The sequence below is a fragment of the Oenanthe melanoleuca genome, chromosome 1A (genome assembly GCF_029582105.1).
Source record: "Oenanthe melanoleuca isolate GR-GAL-2019-014 chromosome 1A, OMel1.0, whole genome shotgun sequence".
In the NCBI taxonomy this organism is placed as follows: Eukaryota; Metazoa; Chordata; class Aves; order Passeriformes; family Muscicapidae; genus Oenanthe; species Oenanthe melanoleuca.
Genome location: NC_079334.1, coordinates 63623635 through 63648621, shown reverse-complemented (window position 1 = coordinate 63648621; position 24987 = coordinate 63623635). Strand labels below are relative to the sequence as shown.

General features: G+C 43.6%; 1 protein-coding gene across 2 annotated transcripts in view; it reads left to right on the top strand.

The window, feature by feature from the left end:
- The window catches only part of CAMK1D (calcium/calmodulin dependent protein kinase ID), an 81684-nt gene that overhangs the window by 45473 nt on the left and 11224 nt on the right, over positions 1–24987 (top strand). For both annotated transcript variants that reach the window (XM_056515699.1, XM_056515691.1), the window contains exons 4-7: positions 4747–4822; positions 12949–13061; positions 14773–14851; positions 23756–23843. In XM_056515699.1, coding sequence (XP_056371674.1) covers positions 4747–4822; positions 12949–13061; positions 14773–14851; positions 23756–23843 — 356 coding nt within the window. The remainder of the gene's footprint in view (positions 1–4746; positions 4823–12948; positions 13062–14772; positions 14852–23755; positions 23844–24987) is intronic.

Genomic DNA, 24987 nt, shown 5'->3' with positions numbered 1-24987 from the left:
TTTATGGGGTCTGGAAATTTACTGAATAAGGAAGAGTGTAATTATAATTAAATTCCTTAACAAATATCAGGTTTTCTTTCTGGAAATCAAGATATTACTTTTCAAATGAGACTAAATCTAAAATGTGCACAACCAGTAGTGCATTAGCACTTCAGCTTTTAAAGCTCTGCCTTACAGATTAAATTACTGTCAAGAGTTCTTAGTTCTTATTTTTTCAGGAGTTTTGTCAGAGACTTTGGCCCTGTGATGAAAAGCTGATGGTTAAGATAATTTAACCCAATTATCTGAGCCACTTTTGTTAAAAGACCAATCTAAATGTTTGCTTACTGAAAAGGGGACCTGACAATACAACCTCTTCTAAGAAGGTCTTGCATTTTCTTATCAGCTTACCATTCTTATCCCCATTTCTTATGGAAAGAATCTGAGTGATGAGCTGAAACTAGACACCCAACTTTTGGATAGCACCTGAATTGGGAAAGGTGAGGCTCATTTGTGTGGCTCATTTCACTGCAAATTAGGTGTGAGGACTGACCTGCATGGGTCTGAGCCCACTGGCTAATGTGGAGAAGAGGTGGTGTTTTCAAAACCCTGAGTGATCTGTGTGATTATGGGCAAGAGCTCAATAAGCCATTAATGATTTATAATTTTAAACATCATGGATTTGGGCTGGTCAGCTCTTGACCTCATATAATAACTCAGTTTTGATGTAGGAGCTGTCCAAACCTGCCTGGAAATGAGCCATCCCTGAGGTGTGTGAAGCTGGGCACCCACCACGAGGTGACTCCAATCACTCAGCAAATTCTTCTAAAGAGATTTTGGATGTTTGGGAATTGGGTCTGACTTTCCATGAGAGGTGGTCCCTCAAAAGCTTTGGTTATTTCTGCAGATATAATTTAGACTTTCAAGGCACTTGAAAAGTTAGAAAAAATGTTAGAAAGCCCATCTGAATCAATTTGCTTTCCTTTTGCAGAAACATTGAATTAGGAGCTGTGTTTGTGGCTCACTAATATCTTAATCCTACTGAGATTTAAAATTCTTGCTCTGAGTCCCAATCCCTCTTCAAGTAAAATTTTCTTGTACTTTCTCTCATACAAATTGGTCTGGGTCCTGGATATGTGGTTGGTCCCTGAACACCTCACTGTTCTCATTTTCTGTAGTGCTTTTATGTAAGGTCATTTCACAACTTTCATCTCTGCTCTGCCAGAAATCCAACAGTTTCAGATCTCACCAAAGCAACATGTTCCTCCTAGCCCTGTGCAAGACCACAGCATTTAAGTAACCAATAGATTTTCAATTGAATTTTGACCTATTTGATATCCTTTGAGTCAAAGGTTGGAAAATATTCAATGAGCCTTCAGAATATCCTTATTAGCAATAAGCTACCTCAGGAGCCTTTAGGCAGTAGCATGAGTAATCAAGTAAAATTAAAGCATGGGAATCACTCTGAACAGGGTTTGCTCAGGCAGAAGCACAGGCAGGGCAATTTCTCAGCTCTGTTGCTGAAGTCTGACAGAGAGTTGTGCTTGCTAAACATGAACTGCACTATTACCCACAGCAGATATCTAAATCTGACTCAGTAACATGAAATAAGAATAACAGGAGCACAGAAAGTCAGCAAAGCTGCACTGAAACCCTGCTCTCCCTCAGAAACAGCTTCAAACTTCAAGTCTTGGCCAACCAGAACAAGATGAACACTGGAGAAATGTATGAAAAAATGGAAAAAAGCTGTTTTCACCCCAGCAGTCAGTGCAAGAAGGACTCTGCTCTTGTGGTGAAGCTGCTCTGTGCATCTCAGCCTGTTTGCACTGTGGGGAGGGTGCTCTGTAGGACTGGACTCAAGGAAAGGGGCTGGGGTGGCCCTTCATGGGCAGTACAGGCTGTTAGGAGGAACAGGCACCTCATGACTTGTACAGTGTGATCAATAGGCTTAAAGTATCAGAGCAATCCCCATCCCCTGAGCTCTTTGCAGGAACATGGATTGCAGTTTTTGGCATCCAGCAGCTGCATTTTTAGGGAGCTTATAAGCATAGCTGTGCTCTCTGAGGGTGGCATAGTGTTCTGAAAGGGCTCCAAATGTTCTGGTCTGTACCTTTTCTTAAAACCTCCATTTGAAACAAGCCTTTGAATTTTTTCTCTTATTAAAAGCAAGACATAACTCAACCAAAAAAAAGCTGACTGTAAGACAGCAGGCTCATCTGTCCCAGGAAGCACATCTTCATGTACCTGAAGGTGGAATGAGCCTCCACCTTGTACCTGGCACTGTGGCAATGCTGATTCAGCCTGGAACACCTCCCTGGATGTGGAGGAAGGGTCTGGGTTTTCTCCATTGATTTCCCTGTCTGAATGAGCACTGTAAATGATTTGAGCCCAGATTCCCTGGGGATGTGTGGCAGTGTTGCTCTGCTGGCATTTCCCCAGTGCCAGAAATGGGAGATTTGGCTTTCCCCTTCTCCTTTCTGCTGTTTTGTCTCCCCAGCTGTCTGTGTTGATCCTTTAATGCTGTCAGCTCCTGGATTTTTTTTGCTGTGTCTCCTGCTTTTGCCTCTTGGCACCGATGTGCCATCATTCCTGAGAGCTTCTCTGACTTGTTTGTCAGCTCATTAAATATTTCTGTACATCAGAGACAGATGATGCTGAGCTATGTCCTCCTGTTCCTGCTGCATGGCTGCTTATTGGAACAAAAATCAAAAGCATCCATTTGGCCTTAAAAGAAGTATTTAAACCTGCTACCTTTCTTCATTAATGCTTACCTTGTATTGTTCTTTTCCAGAGCTGCCATCCACAGCAGCAGCTATCAGTGCTCTTCACTCCTTCAAAACAGAGAGAAATGCCCCAGCACAGCTTTGATGTTTAAAAGGGAAAATCTTTATATAGTTCACATCCCCTCATCTCAGAATTGTTTTCTGCTATGTTAATGTGGCATATCTGTGTAATGTCAGGAGCTCACTGGTGCTCAGCAGCCATTTGCATAATATTTTCTTCAGGAGCTATGAGATGTGTAATGTTTACCAGTCTTGAAATTTATGTAAACAGGTGCAGACAGTCAAAGGTAGAAGAGAATGTGAATAAAATACTGGGAATTTGGAAGGACTGGAGAGTTGGAAGACATAAAGACAGGAGAACATTAACTCCCTTCTTCCTCATATTTTGTCACAAAATTATATTACAAGGGATGGAACAAACAGGAAACTGTCTCATTTCTTATGCAGTGGTCCCAATTTCCAATTCACATACAGTGGTCCCAATCTGCTGAATGACTTGAAAATTGGAATAGTATTTAACCTGTGCTGCAGACTGAGACATATCACAATCTTCAAAAGTCTTCATAATTTGCCAGCTATAATTTTACCCACATCCCCCTGAATTTTCTTCATTTTTGCAACATGTCCCTGGTGAAATTTGACCGTTTCCATCATTGTTCTGCTTGTGGAAATGCAGATGCCCTCACCTGCCTCATGCACTGTCTTCTTTCAGCCTCCTCTATGGACCCTCTTGCCAAACCTCCAAAAAAACTTTTCTGTTTCTCATTATTTCTTCTTGTTCCATACCTTGCTGGCAGTATTGACCTTGGTTTTGTTGGCTTGTCTGGATTAAAAAGATAAGTCTTTGAAAAGAGGGTAGGTAACAACTAAATGTGGGGCTCAAGCTTTATTACATCTCTGTGCTTCACAATTTGTTTTTTGCTCTTCTTCAAGTGCTTTGTTGTTGGTGAGACTCCTAGCAGAGGAAGATGTGACTCCCAAGAAATATTTTTGTTGGGACTTGTCACTTAATGACTTTTTTCCAGTATTTGAACTCCAAATTACTCAAAGGAAATACTGTACTTTTTAAAACCCAGTATGACAAGTCTGCTTTAGGAGTGCCACAATCAGTGATTTCTTGAATTACTGTGGATGTTTTGCTTTGAAAAAGGTAAAAGCTTCTTTACATGAAAAAGACTAGGGTCACAGGGTTTGGTTTTGAAGTTTAGGTTTAAGCATTTGCACTGCAAGGTCCCAACAGGGAAAACATAATACCTCAGGATCCCAAACAAAAAAATACACTTTTTAAGTCTCAGTAGTATAAGATAGTAAAGCAGATCTGCAAAGAGATTCAACAAATTCCCAGGCTCTTGCTTCTAGCAAAATTCAGACTATGGTGGCTGTATAGAGGCAGGGGCTCAGTTCCTTTGTGCACGTGTCCAATTCCTGCTACTTTTCATTTCTCCCTCTGAGGTGTTTGTGTTCTCAGAGGCAGAAGGACAAATTACTCCCTCTGAGTCTGACATCCAGCAGGCTTTGGAAGGCAGCTGCTGGAAGAAGTGGTGGCTGCTCTCCTTCCTCTGCTGCAGATGCAGCTTGTCTCCTCCCTGACTCTCTGCCCTTCCTGGGCTGCTCTGGACTCCCCTCTCTGAGCTGTGATGCTGTCAGGGACAATGTGCATCTCTGCACCGTGCAGAGCCTGGCCTCATTTTCCTCCTGAGCAGGGAGGTGATGGCCCTCTGCCTCTCACGCATTTTTCTGTGCTTTGTTTTGTTTTCTGTGCCTGGAGACAAAAAAAAATTGTGATTTTGCTCCATTTTAGGAGTCATCCTTTCTCGTGAGAATATGACCTTCAAAAACCTCAGGACACATTTGCAAACACAAGGGCTGTATGTGGAGAGCAAAACAAGGTCTTGGGGGGTCTGCAAGTTTCAGAGTCCTACCTTTTGACCACATTCAAATGTCTGGTCTTGTAACATGTGCTTGTTTGGCTTTTTTTTTTCAGCTCCTGAAGTGCTGGCCCAGAAGCCCTACAGCAAAGCCGTGGACTGCTGGTCCATCGGGGTCATTGCCTACATCCTGTGAGTTCCTCTTGAATTTCCAGGGCTGGAGCCTTTGGGACCTGCAGCTTGCTCTCCCACCATGGAGTTACCTGCCCAGCCTGGGGCAAAATAACTAATTCCCTGTCACTTGTGACACGGGGTAGCACACACCCTGGACACCTCCCAGTTGCATAAAGGCTGAAATTTGAGCAAAAGTGGTAGGAAATGGATCAGCACCCTTCAACTGACAAAATCCTTGCTCCCACCAGAGCTACACTGCAGTAGTGTGGGCTTGTCCAGGTTGTGACATTATTGAAGTTATTGTTGTTCCTTGCTCAGATTGGTTTTGAGAAGAAACAAATCTGGCTGTGTCCACTCAGCTGCCACAGAAACAAATGTCTTTTCCTGTCAGCATTAGTTCTGCTTTATTTTTTTTTTACTTTTCCCTTTTACACAACTGTCACCATTACACAAGACTGAAGGAAAAAGCAGCTTCAATGAGGCACAGCATTAAAGCATTCCTACTTTGTTCCTTTTCTCCTTATGCAGACATTTCATGGCTTGTCAACATGAATAACTTTTTGATGGTGCTGTAGAACTATTTTTGCCAGGACATACCTCATTGCTGTGCTATCCACTCTGTGCAATATTCATTCTTTGCATTTGCATTACATTTGCATAATTTATATGCTACCCAAAACAGGGAGGTTTTATATTAAATAGTATAGGAAGGCAGCTTTGTTTATTGCATGTGTGTTCATTTATTTAAACCAAAATCCTGCCTGAAAACTTTAGTTTTATGACTGGCTGTTTTGAAAACTTCTTGAGTACAAAACTTACATGGGAATGGATTTCTCTTGGAGCATCCATCAATATCAGGATGAAAAAGCTTTTGCTAAACAAAGCAAAAATCAACAGTGCTGATTCTGACTTTGTTTCAAAGCCCAGCAGGACCTACTACAGTAGTGAGGAAGAGCACAGACATGCCAAAATTTCTTGGAGGCTGCTTCACAAACCATTCCTTAGTGCTCTTTTAGATGAGGATGGTGTGTGCTGACTCAGTTACCTTTTTTCACAAGCAAATCTGATCATGGAAGTCCTAGGGGGTTGAGATTTTTGTCATTGTCAGTCCTTGCCAGCCATGGCAGGACACAGTTGGAATATTTTCTGATGCTCTTATTTAGCACTTTGCTGAGTACCAGCTTTAGGGAGTGGGAAAAGGAGAATGCAGGCAGGGGATAGCACTACTCTGCCTCACATCCAGGCTCAGCCACTGCCTGGGTTCAGTTTATTGCCAAATATCCACCATGAAAATATGTGTCCATCTGGCAGCCCATGGGAGGGCTGGGAGTTGTTGCATCTGGCTGCCTGGAGAGAAACCTGGCTCTGCTTTCCTCCAGGTTGTCAGTCCCACATGCCAGTGGCTCATGCACCAAAGGTGTTTTGTGTTGGCAGACCTGTGGTCTGGTTTCACTTGCTGCTTTCATGGGTCCTGCTGGGGAATAGGGGTGAGACAGTGCTAAGCAATGTGTCCTCCACACCCAGTTTATGGACATTTCTTCAACAGGTGGAAGGTTTTAATCTCCTCCACAATCTTTTCAGCTGCCTAAGCAAGGCTGCTCTTTCTGCAAGGTTCAGCTCTGTTTCCTGCTCTGTTTTCCAAATCAGCACATGCTCAGCTTGTCGAGCAAGGCATGCACACTCCTCAAATTTAAATTCCCTATTCTCTATACAGGGAATTCCCAACCCAGAAGGCTTAAATCATCTCAGTAAGAATGAGCCTCTATGAATTCCTGTTTGCAGAACAAGGAAACCTTTTCAGGGTTTCTGTGCTTCAGCTAATAAGGTCTTGATTTGTGTTTTGTACAGCCCAAATAAGCAGCAGTAAGGCATTGCTGTAGAAGGAGCTTGCTAATGGCTTTGCCAGACTCTTACAGCTTGGGTGGGATTGGGTCTGAGACCAAACCAGCTCTTTCCATGTGTCAGCCACATCCTTCAGCTCCTGTAGCAGTCAGCAGCATTCCAGGGCTCCCTTTGGTTAGTGCCCCACAGTCAGTGGCATCAGGGACCCTGTGCACTTCTCCAGAATCCCTGGGCACCTCAACCCAGCCTGAGTGGATGCAAGCTGCCACTTCACCAGGGTGGGTTGTTCAGTTGCCTAAACTTGCACATTGAGTGCTGTGCTGAGAGTCCAGGGCAGCCACATGGATTTGGACAGTGAAACACATTGCAGAGACCTTCATTCTGAGAGGCAGAGGGATCCAAGCTGGAGACCATGGATTGTGTCAAATAGCACCAGATGCTCGTGCTGAGGGTGGATCACACCCTGCTCCCTGCTCAGAGCCCTGCTTTCAGTGTGGATTCATCTGCTTTGTGGTACATTTACACCAGTCTCCAGCCTTCCTTACTCCATCTCTGCTGAGTGCAATGGGATCTTAGAAACCCAGCCCACATCTCACGTGTCCTAGTCTTGGTCTGGATCTCATCCTTGCTTCCAGGAATAGCCAGGAGCGGCAGATGTGGTCTCATAGCCAAAAATTGCAGATGTAGTCTCTTAAGAAAGTGACTGTCTGGGACACAGACAGTAAAAAAGAGAGAGAGGAGGAGGGTCCCTCCCTAAGCTGGAGGGAGTTGTCCCTGGTGGGGTGTCTGATACCAGCAGTGATGGGCACGGGTTTAACACGTGGTTTGTGGTCTCAGCAGTGCCAGCAGGGGCTCCCAGCGTGACAAGGCACTGAGATGCCACAAGGACCTGTGAAATGCTGGGAGCTAAACCTGCCCTGAGCAGGAGTTATTAGCTCCAATATGTGGCTGCACCCTTTTGGATATGCCATTTCCAGCTCCACAGTCAGCACAGCTGGAGCTACTTGCACATGCCTAAACCAGCTGGAGATGCATTTTTGCATAAGGCAATCCAAGCACAATGTCCTGCCTCACCTCCTCACCTCTCCCACGGATCCTCACTGCCACTCTGGACAGACTGCTGTCATTTAAGAAGATGGAAACTCAAAGGAAACCAACACAGAAGCCAGGCATAAATTAAAGATGCTTTGAGCTAATATTACTGCAAGTGGTTTGAGTGCCTCCAGACCCAAGCTCGGTCTCACTTGAGAGCTCTCAGTTTATGACACTGGAAGAACAAACTGTTTCTGTGGCACCAATGCTGTAGAGAAATATTTGTTTCCGTGATATGCAAGGATGTCTTGGAAAAAAATATCTTTGTTTCAGTGCCAGTCTCTAATGCTTCTTGTTAATGACAGCCAGATTGTGTAGGCCACACCAGCAGAGTTTTTATCAAAACCTGTTTTGCATGAGAAATCATTATTCACAAAAACTAATTTTAGATCTGAAATTTCCTGTTATTCCAGTTGCAGTATTTCTCAGTTTTAAACATCCTCACTGTTGAGCTCAGCCTTCCACTTATCACAAGGTAGTTTTGATAATGTGTCCAGCTTAAAAATATAAAGCATAAGATGAGCCAGAGACTTCACTGGATTCCCAGCAGCTGGATTTGGGACCTTTCTGGGTCAGATAAGGGATTATAAAAGCCTGGGAAACTAAAATACTGATCACATGCATACCTTAGAGGAGATTAGGTTAATTTATGCAAAAAAATAGAAAATCATGTTCTGAAGCTGGAAAAGAACCTAGAGGCACAGAATACACTGCCTCAGCCCCTGGTTGTTCATAGTCTTCTGCAATAGGTCAAATACATTTTGCCTTGAATTTTCTTCTGTTTCCATTCACTTTTTGGACAGAGAGTTACTGGTTTGTTATTGTTTATGAACAATTACCTATCTGGAGATAAATCTTGGAATGATACTTTCACACTTTGTTGCTGAGCTGCTTTTGATTTTCAAGTAGATGTGCATGAATCATCAGTGATGTTTGTATGGAAGGATTAACCAGGGACAGTGCAAAGTATATCATGCCAAAAGAAGCTTCCACCATCACCCTAGGAATCATTCATTGGGAAAAAGTGGTCAGTCATTTGCCTGCTTGCTATCACACACAAGCCTAAGCAAAAAAGTGAGGGATAACTTATTGTTTGGCACTGGAAGGAGAAGCAGTGGTGGCAGAGGACACAGGCATTTTGGGTAGCTCAGGAAAACTCAGCTAACTTTGGGAAAGCAGCCCCAAATGATCATTCCTCATTGCTTAATTTGTCTTTGATACTCTTTCTCTTCTTAATTTGTCTGTGATTTCCTATGCTGATATGTCCTTGTCCACAGATTTGTGGGGGAAGCAGGGTCAGCCAATATGAGGGATGGTTCCCAAAATATACAGAAGAAATACATGTGTTTATCCTATAAATAGCAGTTGGATGGCTTCCCACACCATACATCTCAGGTCTTTGAGCACTTACTGAATTCTTTGTTCTAATCTAACTGTAAAATTATTTGTGAAACTAACCCTGGGGCTCATGTGTTACAGACTGGACCCTGACCATGTGAATGAGTTATTTAGCCTTCAGTATCCCCCCAGTATGAAATGGGAGCTTGCAGAGGTTTACTTTCTCTGCCTGATGAGGACAAGGTGTTCCTGCTATTCCTCTTGTGCTCTCACAAGATCACTTTTAGAAATTACTTCTGGCTATATCTTTCTCTTGTACATCCACCTGTATTTTTCTTATCTGTATCCCATTATTTTTAAGGCAAGACTGGGAATAGGAGTTTAGGGGAAAATCTGTTGCTTATGTGATAAGGTTGCTAAATAATTCTGAAAACCTTTTATTTGGTGAAACTGCAAGAATATGATGACAGCTAAGAGCTGCCTGAAACTCCCCCAGGACAGTGCAGGATTTTTTCACATTGAAGACAGAGGAGTTATTTTTGCATTTCTGCATATCTAAAGAAAAGCAGCAGAACCTCTGATAGTGAGGTCATTTTTTTCACACAGAAATGTCCCAGCAGATGGAAATGAAGTCGGTGGGATTTTGATTCTGTAAGAATTAACCAAAAACTCATTATGGACTTTGGAAAGTGGCCCAGTTGCTGGAAGTCCAGCAAGATTTCCTCCAGACATCAATTGCTAGATAGGCTGATTTGCTGGGGCTTTCCCATCCCTTCTGCAAAGCCAGTAATGTTAAACCTTCAGTAACAATAAAACTTCCATGTCTTCCTAAGCTCTGTTTTTAAGGGAAAGGACAGCAAGGCTGCATATAAAATACAGGGACCTGTATTTTGGCTCTTCACCCATCCCTGTTCCAGGGTGCCCTGATGTTCCTCTCCTACATGCCACCTTTTCTGACCTACAGGGCTTGCTCCTTCTCATGTGCTTTCTGGTGTAGGTCCTCATTGATTTTTCTCCCAGAGGAACATCCTTGAATCCCCTGTGCAGGAGGTTCATCCCATCCCTGGCCAAGCCAGGATCAGCCCTTGCCCTGCACTCATTCAGCCCTCAGGTGAGAGGCTGATTTTGGGGGATCTCCCTGCCTGTAGTAGCAGCTAACACTTCTCAACCTCTTCTAGCAAGAGAAAAGCTGTGCCAGAAGAGGCTGTTTTCTGCCCTGTCCCCAGCTCCTGGCAGTTCTGGTGCTCTCCTGTCTCTCCTTATGCACCAACATGGGCTGCAGTGACCTCCTGGGCACAGGGGCTGATTCCCCAGATGGGTGGATGCTCAAGCCATGCAGAGGAGCTGGGTTGAAAGGCTGTGGAGAGGCTGGGGATTTTATGGGACTGGTCTCTGTGCTCCTCCTTGCAGGGTTGTTGCCCTCCAGCTCTGTGCTGCTCAGCAGTTTGCTCCTACCTTTTGCTGCCACAAGTGTGTATAAATCACAGCAGTCCTGACTTGTGCTCTTGTACCTTTGCCAAGGTAATTAGTACAGAGCACATTTGAAGAGAGTTATTTCTCTCTGCAGCCAGCCTGCCAGTGCCTCAGCATGCACAGCACTGTCTGCTTGTCTTAAAATGCTTTATTGGAGCACTTTGGGTTTGTCTAAAGAAAGTGCTGAGGAAGGCAAGAAATTAATGAAGGGCTGTCAAGCTTCTCACATGCAGCCCCCTGAATCTCACAGGAAGGAGGGGACAGAGCAATGGCTTCAAGTTTTTGGTGGTTTTTTTTGGTTTTTTTTTTCCTTTTTTCATTTTTTTTGCTCCAACCTGGGCATCTGCACCCCAGTGCTCATCCTGCCAGTTGCAGTGCTGGTGCTGTGAGCTCCATCATTTCCCCTCAGTAAAGTGCTCAAAATTTTGAGGGTTGTGCCAAAAGAGGAGGAAAGTGAAAATCAGTTCATGTGCATCCCACCCCAAGACTGTGGGATGTGAGAACTGATAATTACACTAAAACAAGTAATTTATAAGCTCTTCACAGATACCTGTAGAGCTGCACACTGATTATGGATCCAGTTTCTTCATTAAGTACCAGATGTTTTTCCTTTGTTGTCCATGTACATAGTGGCTTTTTGGCATTTGCTTAAATTCAGCATTTTGAGGACCCTTCTCATTCACCACCTGCACCACAGGGTTTCAAACAGCAGCACCCAGCCCCACACACAAGCACATGTCCATTAAGTGGGTGCACAGTCTTGCTCTGCACATACACAATTGTCTGGCATGAGGTTATCTTACTGGTTTTGATCATGGCAGTCATCCAGTGGGACACAGATGAGGACTGGCTCATCTGCTCTCTGAGACAGAGAGATTTCTGGTTCAGCTGAGCCAGATTCGTTGTCATGCTGCAAATTTCAGTAGAGCTCTCCCAGGTCAGTGGATGTGATTCAGATCAACATCTCACTCAGTATTTAAATTATTTATCAGGCACACTGGCTCTTCAGAGCTAACAAAACATTGCTTCTTTCACCCTCAAGTGTTGAGTTGCTTCAAATAACCTCCAGGGCAGCCGGCTGGCTTTGGGTTATAAATAACTCAAGTATTTCATTTCTTGCAGTTTCCCCCCCTTGCTCTGTTGTTGCTTCTGAGCTAGATCTACAGTCTGTTTGTAATGACTGGCTCTCTCCAATTAAATGCTTTATTGAGATTGATTGACTCAGAGTTTAAAAAAAACTCTAGGAAAAAAAGATCATTTCAGTATCAGTAAAGTATGTGAAAGAATGAGTTAGACCAAAGAACAGCAATAAGAGGGAAAAATTGTATCATGTCTACACAGAGGCAGGAAGGTCTGTTTAACTGTGAGCAGGATGGGTTTGCTAAAATCTTGGGCCAGCCTCAGAGATAAATCTGCACTTTGCGACATTGGTGTTCGAACTTGAAGAAGGGTTGTCTCTGCTGGCATGTCTGTGCAGAGTGGGACAGAATAGTGCCTGCAGCAGCAGCTGGGTGTGAGGGATCTCTGACACACAAGTTTTATCACTGCACTGCTTAATGCAGTGCCAGATGTGCTTTTCCCACATCCAGCCCTTCCTCTGCATGGTGGCTGTCCTGCTCTGCAGCACTGGGAGGGTGCACCCTGAATGTATTAGCTCAAACTAGGCACATAATGTTCAATGTCCTGCTTGTCCTGGGGCTAGGTTTTCTAAGAAGTCTGACTATGAACCCTGAAAACCAGGGCAGGACTGTTGTTAGCCTCAGGCAAGGCAGGCAGTTGGATGTGGTCAGCAAAATCACTTGCAGGAGTGAGACAGGGAGAGGCTCTCCCTGTGTCTGCAGCAGCAGCAGGTCCATGTGCAGCCCTTGCAAGCTCTGCTGCAGAGTGGATGGGCTCCTGGGCATCCTCCCCACTGTGCCTGGGGACACAGAGCCCAGCACATCCTGCAGATGCATTATACCCTCTGCCTGAAAGCTCTGCAGGGCTCCTTGTCCTGCTTTGCACCAGCTCTTCTGGATGTGCTGAGGGATTAGAGGGGCTGATGCTCTGTGGATGTAGGGTTTAGCTCATGAAATCTCCTCTCAGCACTTGTACAGGAGAGGGGTCATGTCTGTGTAATAAAACTATTCCTCTGGTTGAACACTCAAAAGCATGCAGAGAGAGGCCAGGCTATCTGCATGAGTCAGCATGAGGTCAACAGCACCAGGTTTCCAGGCAGAATTCCACGTTGTCCAGGACAGAAGTGGGTTTACATGTCCCTGAAGAAATAGCACTTGCCTGTTTGAAAACTTACTGGGGCAAGCCTTAAGTGAGAGTTTCTCCTTCTCCCTCCCTCCTTCTTACCTTCTGGACAGAGATGTATCCAGTGGTCACCTCTCTCTTTTCCTGTTCTCCCTTAGGCTCTGTGGATATCCCCCTTTCTATGATGAAAACGACTCCAAACTCTTTGAGCAGATCCTTAAGGCAGAGTATGAGTTTGACTCTCCATACTGGGATGACATCTCTGAGTCTGGTAAGTAGCTACTGCTCTTTAAATTGCAGCAACCATGCATGCACCTGTGCCTATTGCATGCATCATCCCCCCAGGCATGAACCTGCACCCTTCATCATGTGCAGACATCCTTTGAACTGAACACCAGTGGGAATGGGAATTTCTTTTGGCTCAAATAGTAATGGGAGTTTGTTTCTGCAGGAGACAAATTAGGCACTGTTTTATCCAGTCACACACAAAAACATAGCTCAAACAGCAGATAAAGATGGCAGTCCCAAGAAGAAAAAGCAGCTTAATTTCTTCATTGTATCCCAGAGAAAAGAAGATTGTTAATATGTCATTAATAAAGAGGTGGCAAATGAGCTTGGCTCTGTTGCTGACACTTCACTGCAGCTCCAAAGCAAGTCCTCATTCTGTGCAGCAAAAAACAAGAAATTAATGGCTTTTAAATGGGCAGGTGAATAAATCCAGAAACTGGAAGGACTGTCCATGTGGGTGGATGTTCCTCACCAGTCAGGAGACATTTAACCCATAGTACCCACCTGCCCCTGCTCCAGTCAGCCTGGCAGAGGGGCAGATACACCAAATGTGCTACAGGCAGATGTTCCTAAGGGCTCCTGGCTCCAGCACGGGTCTGTGACCAGGGGTGACAGCAGGGGACATTCAGCCTTGCACCTGCATCTGTCCCTGACACACTATGCAGTCTCAAAGAGGTCACCCAAGCTCAGTGTCCTTGCTCTGTCCAACCCAGGGAAACATCTTCTGCTTCATGCAGAAGAAGAAATGAATTCTAGGAATATTCCATCATGTAAAAATATCCCTAAAAATATACTTTTCTGATTTATTAGTGCTACTGATTGAGGCTGGGGAGATAAAAATTGAGTGTTTTTATTATAAAGATGATTATATATTTTCTTATCTCCACACAGAGCAACATTTTATGCTGCTTACATCTGCAGTCCAGATATTATTGTGATGGATTGCTCAAAAATATATGTGATGAGAAGTTTTTTTAAACTAATAAGGATTTTCAGAGAAAATATGAAGGTCTGCTGGCAGACCTTTCTGCCTCGTGGGGGAAAGTCCATCACCTAAATCAGCACAAAGATTTTCCTGCCATATTTGGCTTTGCTGTGGCTCCTTCAGCTGCAGTGTCCTGAAACTGCTGGAAGCATGCCACACTGCAATCTCCATTCCTTCCATTATAGTGTGGATTAAAAACACACTGCCTCCTGCTCCAGGGAGCCCATTTTCCTTGCTGAATTCCTCTTAAATAGGCAACATGTTCTCACAGCTGTCCATGTGTGTGACTGCTTGGAGTGAGCAATGTGAAGCTCCCCTTACTGTGGCATCTGACCTCCTCCCTCCCCACTCAGCACATCCAGTAGCCACATTCAGACCACCAAGGAGATGCAGCACGTGGCTGACCAGGGACCCAGGAGCTGGCAGAGCAGTATTCTGCTGACTCTGAATTATCCATCCCATATACCTGCAGGAGTAGATGCCTTCAGCTTTTATCTGGTGCACTAAATAGCTTGGATTTGGTCCTAAATCACTTTGGTTCTATCTATGCTAATAAATAACAAATGACCCAGGGCCATTTTCTTGTGCTGTGGCCAGATGGCACTTGGTAGCCTGATCAGTGTTGTTGGCTCATCATGTGGCAGCAGAACTGGGCATCAACTCTATTGCTTTCAATAATTTCAGTAATTCTTTTTTTTTTTTTTTTCAGCTAAAGACTTCATTCGTAATTTGATGGAGAAGGACCCTAATAAAAGATACACCTGTGAGCAAGCAGCAAGACACCCTTGGTAAGCAGCACTCACTGCTCTGAGAAAGCCTCAGGACACAGAGCACCTTTTTACATTCATGCATGAAAGTGTTTTTTCTGTCACATTCTGTACTGACCTCTACTACATAACTCTGTGCTTTTATTCTTACATCCCCTGCCTTTGTCCTCCAGATTTTCCTGGAAAACTGTAATGGACTTTAATGCACCAACCTGTGTAAGGATTAGTAAAATGCTGAATTATGTATGTTGACTGTAGTGCAGCAGTGGGATGTGCCAAAATTATTAAAGTGCTTTAAGTTAAATGATGCCTTTGCATATGAGTGACTTCACCAACATTACCCAAGGTTTGTGTAGCTGGAACAAGGGTGACTCATGTACTTTTGACCAGCCCTGAGTGACTGAGAGCATCATCCCACACAGCTGCACCCACACATGGGCTCTGGATCTAACTCTTTTAGGGCAGGGGACATTATATAAGCAAGGTGAGGTATTATTTTTGTTTTTATAACAGCTGCAACAGAAAAGAGTTAATAGCATGACATTTTCACCCCAGGTGTGCATTAGACTCTGTTTCAATACTATCACAATTGCCCCAAATGCCATTTCCTTTGGCATTGTCTGTGCTACAAAAATGAAATTTGAGAAATTAAATCCTGCTTTTGTGAGATGAAAAAAAAAAATCCCACCCTGGTTCTAAGTGATACTGACCTGAGCTCTGTGAAATTAAACAAGTCACTATTAGGAATACAGAGTAAACAATGGGAATGCAGCTCCCAGTAGGGAGTGAGGTGACCATTTGTACAGCTCAGAGACAGATTTTCCAAAGCCTTACATCCAAAATATACAAAATGTAAGCATCCAGCTCCTGGCCCTGCTGCATCTGTGTTGGTGGCTGGAGTGCAACAAAGAAACGTGGCACTCGTAACACACACAGCTTCTGGGCCCTTGAAAGGAACAGAATGATAAAAAGTGTTTTCATTCCTTTTTTTGTGTGGTTTGTTGTTTTTTTTCTTTTGCAAGTCATGGCCAAGGGCCAATGGAAACTCACAGACTGCTGCATATTTCGTACTATTTTCCACAGAATCCAATCTCCCATTTAAAAACACACCCCCGCCCCAAAAAAGGTTTTTCCCCATTTCTGTGGCAGGGGGTCTTCTTCTGCCAGGCTGACTTTGCCATCCAGTGGTTCATTTCAAAGACTTCAAGTTCTGACACTGCTCCCAGCACAGCTCAGGGTCAGCCTTTGAAATGTCAGACATGCTAATGGCACTGCAGAAGGGAGGATGAAAATATTCACTGTGTTTCCACCCCACATCCTGAATCCACCTCCTTTAGACACAGAGAAAACCTGTGCCAGGGGATTACAGGACAGCTGTACTGAAAACAAAGCATGGAGATTTCCAAAGCTATGGCTTCAGAGCTGCCTTTCTCTTCCTCATGTTCTCATGAGCAATATTCCATCTCATTCCCCCTTGTTCTGAAAAGTTTCCTGTAGCATGAATGTTGCAGGTATGGAACTCTCTGGAGAGTTGTGCAGTGGTTTTTTTTTTTTTTTTTTGGTTTTTGTTTTTTTTTTTTTATTTTTTTTGGGTTTTTTTTTTTTTTGTTTGTTTTGAGGGTTTGGATCCCGTAGAGATAAATGCCTTTTTGGATAATCATGGCTGCTTATCCAGATGTTATTTTGGAATTAGTGATAGGATCTCCTTTAGCCAAAGCATTGCTCAAGGAGCATTTTCCACCTAGATCCCTTATGTCAGGAAATAGTGAGGGTTTTACTGCTTCTTATCTCATTCTAGCCATTAGATCTGTGGCAGTGACATCCTTTCCTTCTCCTGGAAGGGAAGGAAGGCTTTTTCAGTGCAGGTGGGAGAGAGTTCTGTGCTTTGTCTCAGTGGTCAGCTGTGTCCTTCTCTCATCCTGGGGGTATTTAAGTTTCCAACAGTTTCCCGAGTTCCTCTCTCTCATGGCTGCATTCAGTGTTGGAGCAGCTGGAGACAGGGGTGCACATGTGCAACCAGCAGAGAGAGGGAACCTCAGCTTTTGTATCATCCCACACCTCTTTTCAGATGAGCATGGATTTTTCAGCACACATCCCCCTTGGCTACATCACCTTCCACAGTGCCCAGAGAGCATCTTCTCTGTGTTATCAGGGCAGAGGAACATGAGACTGTTGGCTTAGTGGGAAGAGATGATCAGAGCAGGCTGGAGTGGACACATAAATTATATGGTTTTGCAGAGTGCTGGCACTGCAAACAGCCCTTGATGGGTTCTCATAAAAGGTATTTTTTCTTGTCTGCACAAGCAGCATAACTGCACAAGCAGCATAACTGGAGAAGCATCTTTCAACCCTAGAGGTCTCATGAAGAGAAATCCTGATTCCACTGTGGCTAGTGGGAGTTCTGCCAGACTTCAGTGAGGGTTGGGGTTTGTCTCCTTGTTTCAGCAGCAGAACACAGGCCTGCCTGGGCCACTGTTGCTGTGCAAATGGTAGATATTAATATATATCTGGTGAGGTGGCTCCATGGAGTAACATTTTCCAGCTTTCCCTTATTCTTCCTCCTGTGAAATCTTCCTCTGCAGTATCAGATCTTTGAGATCTTCACAAATTAGGAAGAAACCTATCAAATCATGAATAATGAATACATACTTTATAATCTGATTGTGCTGAAAGTAGTTAACTGTGCATGACATGTGTACCTGGCCATGAGATTTTGTTGTTTCAATACATAGCATTTGTGAAGAACAAAGTGATTCTAAAACACACCTTTTATTTTAATCACCATGTTTTCACTAAAACCTTCCAAACAGGGCTTGCAGGAACTGGATCTTGCAAGATATTACATTTGTGCCTTTAAGGTTAATAATATCTTTGAATTTTGGGAAACTGCTCCAGAATAGACAGCTATTTGCATGACTAAACGTTTTGCACGGGATCAGACCCTAAAAAAAGTCTACACTTCTTCCCAATGGCCCACTTTTGTGCAGTGTATCTGCTTGCCACATGCCTGCATTTATGTGATGTCTTGCTATTTATAATCAAATGGCCTTGGTAGGGGGATGGTATGTTAAACTCAGAGCTGGCAGAAAACAAGGCTAATAATTGCAGTGAAGTATGGTAGCAGAAACAGTACAATGTGTGAGATTTGTTGGTATAATGACTCCACCCCTGCCTGTCCATTTACACAGATTTCTCCAGTTTAATATATAGATGACTTATGCTTTCCATTGCAAAAGTTATTTATTTTATAATGTATCTTTCAGTGAGGTTTGCACTGTTAATGTGTGTTGCAAAGGTGCAGTGTTCTGCACAGCTTTTCCCACTGTGACTTTTCAAAAAGGACATGGAAAATGAAGTTAACAAAAGAATGGGGTGATTTTGCTGCAGCCTGATACATTTTAACGTTTCCCTGGCTCATATTAAAGACAGCAATTAAGTTTATTAAATATATTGCCATGTCAGAGCCCACATCCTGTTTAGTGCAGTGGCTCAGCCTGCAGAGATTAGGGGGGAACAGCAGAAACCTGAGGACCTGTTTTTTCCAGCTATAGACTCATAGAAACAGAATATCCTGAGGTGGAAGGGACCCACAAGGATTATCAAAGTGTGCTCCCCATCAGGTCAAACTAGGTCCTGCAGAGCCAAATTCAGCCTTCAGGCTCAGATCAGAGGGAAAGAAAGCAGTGCTCAGAGGGTGAGGACAAAGTCCAATAGTTGTGAAGGTAATACAGGAGTTAGAAGGGCTGCCATGAATTTATTTACTCTGTCATGCATTAACCAAGTGAACTTAAATGGGATTTAAAGCTGTGTGCTGAAGGCACTCATGGCATCAAAGGCAATTTGGGACATCTAAATTAAAGGATGATGGATTAATTGCCTCCATAAAGAGATTGTGAATACACAGACTGTAGAAGGGAGAAGGAGCCTGTGGCACCAGTTAGACCCCAGTGTCTGCAGGTAGGAGTGTGGTCCTGGCATTTCCCCATTGCTTGTGCAGAGGGAGAGAGGATCCTTGGGATGTGCCAATGTCCAGCCACGCCTAAACTGGGGAACCACAAAGCTCTGGCAAGGACTGAGCCTCTGCAAATGGTGACCATGACTCCAAGTGTTGGTGATGTGCCAGAGAGCACAAGCCAGATAATAATTTCCACCCATGGTTTACAAAGAGCTCAGTTCTCAGACAATATTGTTTGAAGTGTGAAAAGGCCTTCCTGAAGGGAACTGCTGATGTTTACAACATTAAATCAAACTCTTATCGAGTTCATCCCTGCACTCTATTTATTTTGGAACATCACTGATACAGTGTGTGTGTGTGTATTTATACACATGCATGGATGTGTGTGTGTGCATATAGAAGAGTTATGATCCCTCAGCATTATCCATTACAGCTAACTCCATGTTTCCTGTCATCATACTCAGGAGTATTTCCAAGCACTTTTTGGCCAGCACAGCATTTGAGTTGGCTGCCTTCAGAAGGAAGGTTCAGAAAATAATGGTAGATGAAAGGTTCTGCCTGCCTTGGTGGGCAGGGAGGATGAGAGAGACATTTGCTTACAGCATGCTAGTGAAGAACTGTCCAAAAGGAAATTTGCTGGTTTTGTCTTTATTGGAGGTTCCTCTCAAAGCTTAGAAGTGGTATGGCCAGATAAATTGGTGTGATAAGTTTGAAGTCAGCTAGAGAGCTAAAATAAATTAGATACTATGAAATAATATTTGATCAGCAAATTAGATTCCTCTCATGTGCAGGATTATATTTGTTATGGTTATTCATGAGAAATACCCTTCTTTGCTTCAGTGCATGTGTTTGGGATGGGGAGCCATCATTCTTGGTCTCTTGGTATCCAATTCTGTGCATTGAGACAGTTTTATATTGACAACTGGATAGAAAACCAGCTTCTACATAAAGTTCCCCAAAGCATTGTTAGGATGCAGCTGCTTTCAGGTGATGCAAAAAAGGGAGTCCTGAGAGAAAATCCAGGTTCCACTTAGACTAATCAGTCCTTGCTTGGTTTTGAGTGATGCTCAGCAGGATGACAGACGATGCATTATTCTGATTTATTTAATTTTATTTTTGTGTGTATGTGTGGTAGATAGAAACAATGTCTTTTACTGGGCCAAGCAGTACAGTTGGTAAAAAAAAAACAAAAAACTTCAGTGCTGACATAGTTAACTTCAAAGTTAACTGCAAAGCCAGAAACTATTGTTCAGAACTAGATAAGCATCAATCTGATTAGCTCAAGTTGATTGCAGTTTCTCAGTGAAAATGGAGCTGATTTCTAGAGGTAAAGTATATGTTCTGCTAGAGAGGGAGGAAGAAAGAAAGAAAAAAAAAAAAGAAAGATACTAAGGTATTTTTGTTCTAAAAGGAAAAAGGAGATGGTTTATAGCCTGTGGAATTGGGGGGTTGGGGAAATGCAGAAGGGAAATTATAAATGCACTAAAACCAGTATCTCTTATTTAATTCTTTCTTTTCTCAGCAAGGGAACTAAAATTCATGATTAAATACATTTGGTATAGATGTGAGGATGGTCATGATACCCACCACAGAGTAGATCTGTGTATCCAAGGCATATCTCAGTTTTCATATCCACCAGCTGAGACTACAAAAGATGTGACTTCTCCCTGCTCACCTCCACCTCTTCTGTGTCCTGAAACCCACACATCTCCAGAAAAGCACCAACAGCAAAGGGATGATAACATTGCTCTTGTTTTCCTAGAAGTAAAGCTATACTCTAAACACTATAACACCAGGAGTGTTTCATAAAAGTTACAAAATCCTCCAAGTGCAAAATAGAGTCTGGAAGCAGAGTGCTCATGTTACAGCATTGCAGGATTAGCAGGGTATTTCTTCAAAGGCAGCTTGGGGAGCAATCCCATCCTGACTTTGGCAGCTGAGGCTGCATTCTGAGCCACACCACTCAGCCTGCCAGCACGTGTTTGAACAGCTCCTGCTGCACTAAATTAGCCCCAGCAGTGCTGGTATTTTGCTCTGATTAGGAGCTATCTTCTGCGAGGTGCTAATGTTGCTGAAGAGACCGAAGGTGTAGGATGGTTCCACTGCTGTAGCATCTGAGGGCTTCACAGGACATCCACCCCCTTGTGAAGTAAGCAAATACTATTCTGCCTATCTGGAAAACACCTAAATACCAAGACTTTTTTCCTGGAATTATAAGAATTGCATAGTGAACATAGAGTTAGGCGTGATAGAAGGCAGTCTGTGAATTCTTGAAACCAGCAGTTTCTTTTTGAAACCACCATCATTCCAGAAAATGATCCCTAAGCTAAATAATAATAAAAAATATAGCCTGCATTGGGGCTGCACGCCCAATCAAAATCTTCATATGACAAAAATGTATTTTCAAATAGTTGTGGAAACTGGCAAGAACAATCTTCTGGAAGAGCTGGCAAAGGCATCATGCCCCAAGAACTTGTTCTATGTTTCCAAAATAAGATTTGACAGGTGGGAAATAGTATCTGTTCTTATAGAGTTTGTTAACCACCTTGTTTGTAAAATGCATCATTAGCTTTGCTGGAAAAATGTCATTTGCAAGTGTAAGTGAATTTTCTGTCTTGGTCTCTTTGATCAGTTACTGAAGGGATGGTTTGGCTTGTAGTTTCTTCTGAGATCTGTAGTGTGACAGCCAGTGCTCCCAGCTGGTGTGTGTTGAGGGCACCTGCCCTCACCAAGGAGCTGTTCTTGGACAGAGCAGAGTGCTCGTGACATTTTGGAATGACTCTGACTAGTGGTTTGCATTCCCACTAGGAAACTCTGCTAGGGCTGTGTGGGAGTGTGGACTGCTTGGGATCCATCAGGGTGTGTGCTGAGCCTGGCAATATTCACTGTGCAGGACAGAGGATGGAGCAGTGAACATGACACTTAACCCAGATATTGCCTCACAAAGATTTTGGTCACCTGGCCCCAGTGGGAAATCCAGGAAATCCAACTTGCCTTGCTGTCAGTGAGAAAGGTGATCAGAAGGAATCATCTTCAAATAAAGATCTGAAGATCAACCAGTTCTCAGCCAAACACCTCCCTTTCTCTATCAACAGCACAGGACCCAAGAGAGGAAGTCAGGAGCTATTTGGGAGCTGTGCTTTGCCCAGTTCTTCTGTCTGCTTGAGGCAGAGGCTACATGGCAGTGGCAGTGAGACAGGACCCTTCCCAGCTGGGAGAGGGTCGCCCTGAAAGGGAGCCCTGCTCCTTCCTGCCCACAGTCCTGCTGGCTCCAGCACTCTTGAATAACCCAATAGAGATGAGCTCAGTTACAACAGGATGGGATTGGTGGGTCTCCACTCTTGGGACATGAGGGTTTAGTCCTCCCAAGGGTCAGTCATTCCTCTCATCTCTCTGGTGAAGATCCTGAGAGGTGGCTGTCAGCTGGAAGGCAGGCAGCAATTTGGAGAAGGCTGTTCTCAGCACGTCTTAGATGTGCCAAGGACATGAAGGCAGAAAAAGCAGCATGTCCTTAGAAGAACAGGGCTACAGTGTGGAATGATCTGGGCAAAGCAAAAGGGCTGCCTCCAATGCACAGGACACATAAATGGAAGCAGCAGGCTGGGGTATGTAAGCAGAGTTTTGTCTTTCAGAAGCACAAAGCAGTGCTGCCATTCTGCTGCCTTAGTTGGAAAACAGAGAAAGTTCGGGTGCTACCCTCAAAGGAAGATGTGGACTAGTTGGAGAAAGTCCAGAGGAGTTCACTAGATCAGAGGATTAGAAAACATGAGTTATGGAGAAACAGTGAAAGAATCAGTTTGTTTAGTCTAGAGAAGAGAAGACTGAGAGAAGTCATGATAACAGTCTTCAAATATGTGAAAGGATGCTTCAAAGACAAAGGGAATAAACTATTTTCTGTCTTCTAGGAGATAGTGAGGCACTGGAATAGGTTGCCTGAGGAGTCTCCATCTTTTTGGAGATCTTTTAGTTTGTCAAATATTTGTCAACATTATTTTGACAGAGCTGGCATGGGCAGAAGGACTAGATGACTGCTGAGTCCCCCTGACCTTCTGATTATCCTGTTGGAGCTTCCCAGACTGGGACACTGGTCCTGGTGGATTATTAAATTTATTATAATTTTTTATTGCTAATACACATTGTTTTTCTACACAGTGGCTAAAAAATTTGATTTCTGAAAGTATCACATACAACATGCAAGGCAATCTTTGCCTCCTTGCATCACCTACATTAGTACTAATTACCCCAGCATATGGTCCAACACCAGCTCATTGCAGTGCCTGCTCTTCCAACAGATCTTATGCCTTGAGGAGTTAAATGAATCAATAAAATCCCCTTGAAATAACAGAGTTTAGTGAAGATTTGAAGATATCTTTATCTGTGAAGGAAACTATGCAAGATCAATCAATTCTTTTAGGTTAAGTTTTGTTCAGCTTAAGCTCTTTGTGCAGCCTGTGCTGCTTCAATGAGTGTCCATGTCTCTGCTTTACTGTAAATCTGCATTAATCATGATGAATGACTATGTACATTGCAGGGTGGCAGGAAAATCTCCAGAGCAAACAGAAATCAGGCAGGTTGGAGTGGCTCTGGAAGCTTCTGCATAGCTGAGACTAAAAGTAGTCTCAGCCTGTTGATGTAAAGTCTTTGGATGTAAAGAAAAAAAAAAAGGTAGAATGTTTTCATCTGGGGCTGTAATGGTGATAGAAAGCAGCCATGCACCAACAAAATCAGCCCATACCTCTTTGTAGCTGCCAGACCTACAAGCCTTATCTACACTGGCTTTTATTGCCCCAGATTTTCCAGCAGAGCTGCCAGCAGAGGCAGCCGTGGGAAGTTTGAGCCCGTGTGTGAAGGAAATCATTGTCACTGCAGGTGCAGTCACACCTGGGATCAGCCTCTCTGCTGAGGGGAAAAAGTAAGAGTATTCAAGGAGAGGAAAAGATCTTAAAATGTACCTGCTCTGTCCATTTCAGGATCGCTGGAGATACAGCACTCAACAAAAACATCCACGAGTCGGTCAGCGCCCAGATCCGGAAGAACTTTGCAAAAAGCAAATGGAGAGTAAGTGATGTGTCCTGAGGGGTGGGTGACACTGACACACAGCTCTGCCACCCCCGTGGGTAGTGCTTTTGGGGCCCAAAATTGTGGTCAGAATGGTTGGTCCAGGCTTAGGTTACATGGCCCTGAAGGGCCTTTTATACAGGATGGGTTTACCAAATACCAGATGTAATGAGTGTGAGAAATGGAGCCAGGGCTGCTCATATCTAAAGCACTCATGGTTTTTGGTGGAGTGGGGTCAGCACCACACGGGGACATGAAAAAATGTGTGTTGAGCAGGAATGTATTTGTCAATGTCCTAGTTTAAAGGACAGCTGTCTGCTAAGAAAGGCAGGAGCCTTTCTTTGAAATGGAGAATGTAAACCCCCTCCCTCCAAATTATTATAATTTTGAAATTAAGGGGCTCTTGGGCAAGGATATGGGAAATAGGAATAACAGTTCTTTACTAGAAAAATTAAAATAGAAAATACAGTATTACAAAGAACAAATTCCTCACAAAAAAAAAAACACTGACAGAGTCAGTGACCTGACACCCCATCAGTCAGGGTGTTGGCAGCAGTCCCATTAAATGGTGGCTACAGCTCTCCTGCAGTGGCAGGTGTGGTTCATTTGAAGCAGTGCTCCTGTAGAAGGTGCAGTTTTCCTCTAAAGGTCCAGTGATGATGTGGAAAGGTCCAGCTTTCCTCTGGAATCCAGTGGATAAAGGCTGCTTTGGTGTTCCAAATCTCAGTTTTTATCTAGGTAGGAAAGGCTTGGCTCCTCCTCCTGGGTGAAGCATCTCCCAATGGGATGATGTAATTTTATCAGTCATGCACTGGGACTCAATGGCCCATTAACAGAAGATATCTCCCTGGAGGAAGGATGGGTTGTGAAAAGATAAAGAATACTGCCCCACCTGGTTTTTAAGAGATGACCCATTAGCAGATACTATCTGCCACAAAGATAAGACTCGCTGCCCCACCTGGTTTCAACAGATGGTGATAGAATACATACTTTTGGTCACATCCTTTATTGCAACCTAAGACAGTCAAATATTATTATTTTTGTCGGTTACTGCATCCTAGCTGAGCTTTAGGAGAACAAAGGTTTGATAATGCACTTCCTAGTTTAGAATCCGGGAAAAAATTTGAAAGACAACAAGTTTATT